Source organism: Orbicella faveolata, unplaced genomic scaffold (genome assembly GCF_042242905.1).
Source record: "Orbicella faveolata isolate gen_17 unplaced genomic scaffold, um_ofav_v1 contig_24, whole genome shotgun sequence".
Lineage (NCBI taxonomy): Eukaryota > Metazoa > Cnidaria > Anthozoa > Scleractinia > Merulinidae > Orbicella > Orbicella faveolata.
The window spans coordinates 3,340,428-3,343,642 of NW_028301552.1; the positions used below are offsets into that span (position 1 = coordinate 3,340,428).

At 39.6% G+C, this 3,215-nt stretch overlaps 1 protein-coding gene across 1 annotated transcript; it reads left to right on the forward strand.

Annotated features, from left to right (window-relative positions):
* Positions 1 to 200: 200 nt before the first annotated feature.
* Positions 201 to 2,209, forward strand: LOC149109989 (uncharacterized). Its single transcript, XM_089292506.1, has 3 exons — positions 201 to 278; positions 647 to 1,072; positions 1,378 to 2,209. Exons 2-3 carry the CDS (start codon positions 764 to 766, stop codon positions 1,822 to 1,824), a joined length of 756 nt encoding a protein of 251 aa, XP_089148632.1. The 5' UTR covers positions 201 to 278; positions 647 to 763; the 3' UTR covers positions 1,825 to 2,209.
* The last annotated feature ends 1,006 nt before the right edge of the window (positions 2,210 to 3,215 follow it).

Consider the following 3,215-nt stretch of genomic DNA (forward strand, 5'->3'; position numbering starts at 1 on the left):
CACTTTTTTTTAACGTTATCATTTTCGGTTCAATTTCGAGATCGTTTGCGGTTCGATATTAATTGTGATCACACTGAGGACCATTTGCATAGCCGTACTCGACCTCCTAACATTTGTCCAAGAAAGAAAACAATTCAGCAAGAACACCTACGCAAATCCGGTTTCTGCTTACATGGAGCCAATGAATGACGTTCGGTTTCGTTTCCGTGTAATGGTTATTTAAACCAACACTAACTTTTGGATCACCAGATAGTTCAAGCCCCCAACAGTCACAACAGGTAAGTGTTTTCTTTTTATTCGTTGTCCTCTGTTTCCTCAGTGTGAATCCTAACTAGTACAATCATTTTTGGGGACAAAAGTACACAGGTTGTTTTGTAGGGCAAGCTAAGAGTTGTTCTTAAGCCAAGCTAAGAGAAGTTCTTAAGCTGTTCGAGCTTACATACATAGAGTAACGATTAAGGGGAACTTTGGTACGTAGCTCTCTGATTTCCGCACAAACGGTAAGTAAATAGATTTACGATCTAGTCTTAAAATCTAATTCAAAAAAAGTATTTCGGAATTGACTGCCTGTTCTTCCTACGACGTTACATTTTCCTTAAAAATTCCATTCGTTCAAGTAATATAAGCTTCTTTTTTTCTGTTTCAGATAAGGTTGCTTAAAAGTCGTGAGTAAAATTGAAACATGCCCGGAGAACTCGACACCAAATTGTTACCCAAATTTCTGGATCAGTTGGGCAAGATGATAAAATCATGAGAGGAAATTATGAAATGGCTTGAGGAATTTATTGAAAACGTCAAAAAACAAGAAACTGAAATAAACAGTGTCAAGACTGGTGCAGCGGTGGTGGGTACGGTATCTGCCATTGGTTTGTTCACTCCATTAGCACCATTTGCTCTAGCTGGCATGATCGCAGCTGGAGGTGCTGGTGTAGCCACTACGATTGGCGACTTTATTGCCAATAAGGTTAAAGGAGGAAATCTTGAAACCAAAGTTGAAAACATGAAAGCAGAAGACTCTGAGTTGGAAAAGCTACAGCAGGAGCTCAATGGACAGGCTGAAATACTTGCGAAGGTAAATAACTCACTAGCTACTGAGGTTACTAAACAAATAAATACTTAAAGTCTCTGGGCCCAGTGAGGATAACACTAAAACTAGATGTGATCCGGTAGAAAACAAACATGTTTACATTGAAAGCCTAAAGGGAAGGTAATTACCGCAATCAAGGGAATTAAAGCATTCAGTCCCTACTAGTGAGGCGAAAGAGATGGTAACCTAAGGTGGCATTAAAAAAAAATTAAGTAGTGGGAGCGCTTCACGTGTGTCGCAATACCGAATAAAAAGCTTAATGAGTTGGGTGCATTTTTTTTTTAACTTAGAGTTTGAATATCTCCACAAACGACGCAGTCCTTTTCCTTTTGGTTGGCGTTCCAAAAATGGCCGTCCAAGCTGGCGTTCAAGTCGTCAAGGGTGCTGTCGATATTGTCAAAATTCTTCCACACTTAAAAGCTGTAAAAGATGCCATGGATCTGGGTGCTTCGTTTTCCCAAGCAGTTGCGCTGAGTAACACCGTGTTTCAAGGCGGTAGGTTAACAGTTATGGGAGCAGAAGGTGCGGCAATGGCAGGCACAGCACTAGCGATCACCTTATCAACGAAAATTCTTGGTGGTTTTGGTGCCGTGATTGGGGTTGCTGATGCGATTTACAGTTGGGCAACCAAAAATCCGAACCGAGAATCAGCCGAGGATTTGTTGCCAAAGGTGAAGGAAAACTTGAAGTCTCTCAAAGAAATGAAGGAGAGGTTTGAACAGATGCAGAAGATATGAGACTCAAACAATCTAGTGCTGCGTTTCAATCGGACAATTTCAAATATGAACAGTGTGTTTTAGCTCTTGATTAGCCGTGTGATTAAATGCTGTTTTGTTAGTTTTCATATGTTAACCGAGCCTTTCCGACTCTGGAGCTAGCTCCGACGCTTATTATTAGCGTGGTGTGAAATACCTGAGGCAAACGCCATCATATTATCATACTCTATGAGAGTTTGACTCGATTCAACTTAAGAGAAAGTACAAGTTGGGAGGGTTTTTTCTTATTCAGTTTTGCCAAAGCATTTGGTAAAAAGGTTTCTCGGGTTCAGGTGAATTTGTAGCTGGCTCTATAAGGAGTAATAGAATATCTTGCACTATCAAAAGAACATGAATGGTATCTTAACATGCACTATCTCATAAATTGAGTGAGTTTGGGTATTACGTATACGGTAACGGCAAACAGCTAAACTGAACTCAGACTTAACAAATAAATCTTCAAGCACCTTATGTAAATCTTGTCGTAAAATAGAAAAAAAAAATCGCTTTTTCTCAATCAGCAAGTACAGGTGCCGCCGTGTTACAGTTGATGAGTGTTCAAAGGGCAAAGGCAGACATGACAAGTTGCAATTTTTGCCCTTTGTTATTTTGTGTGCACGTCACCTGTTACCAGCACCAATATCGATGATATGTCAGGGTTTGTGTTCGTGCTCATCACTTAATTTCTGAGGGTGCTTGTTTCTTCGCCCAGCCAGTAGAGAGGGTTGGCGTACCAAGTATAAAGCGAAGATTTTGGCACATAGAAGCAAAATAAACTATAGGGCGAGTCTGCTGCTTTTATCCATAAAGCGCATATATGATTTGCATTTATAGAGTGCCTGTGAATGTGGGCGGAATTCATTCATACCAATTTACTCCTCATTGAACATACAAAATTATTTTTTACATTAAAAGTGTTGAAAGCGTTTACATTCGATTTTATCGGCTTAGATGATGATTCAATTATATTCAAGTTACCTGGTTTCGCAATTATTCCAATTTTTCAAAATTAACACACGTTCAACTTCCTGCTTTGATGCTAGTTGTTTTTTTTCTCTCAAGACATTTAAGAGGCGCCCTCTGTAATTTTCAACTATGGCCATTTGGACCAGAAAAAATCAAATTCCTCAAACTTTCTCAGATGAATGGTCTAGATAAGTGATTCACAAAAATATAACTTTCAGTTCAATTCGATTCGTATTTTAGCGCTGGGGCCACCATCTTGGTTTTGCCCCTCTGAGAGGGCTTTCAGCGGCCATTTTAGGGCACATTTTTAACAATTTGCCATACAAAGAAAACGATCTAAATCCGGGTAACAACCCTTTATTCGAGACAAGCAAATGTTTCTTGTTACATTGAGAGGCTGTTTTGGC

What these genes read in the sequence shown, in the direction of transcription:
- LOC149109989 (XM_089292506.1), top strand. Translation starts at nt 764, where the DNA reads ATGAAATGGCTTGAGGAATTTATTGAAAACGTCAAAAAACAAGAAACT. An exon ending in AGGCTGAAATACTTGCGAAG is followed by an intron (nt 1,073 to 1,377) that starts GTAAATAACTCA and finishes TTTTTAACTTAG; the next exon opens with AGTTTGAATATCTCCACAAA.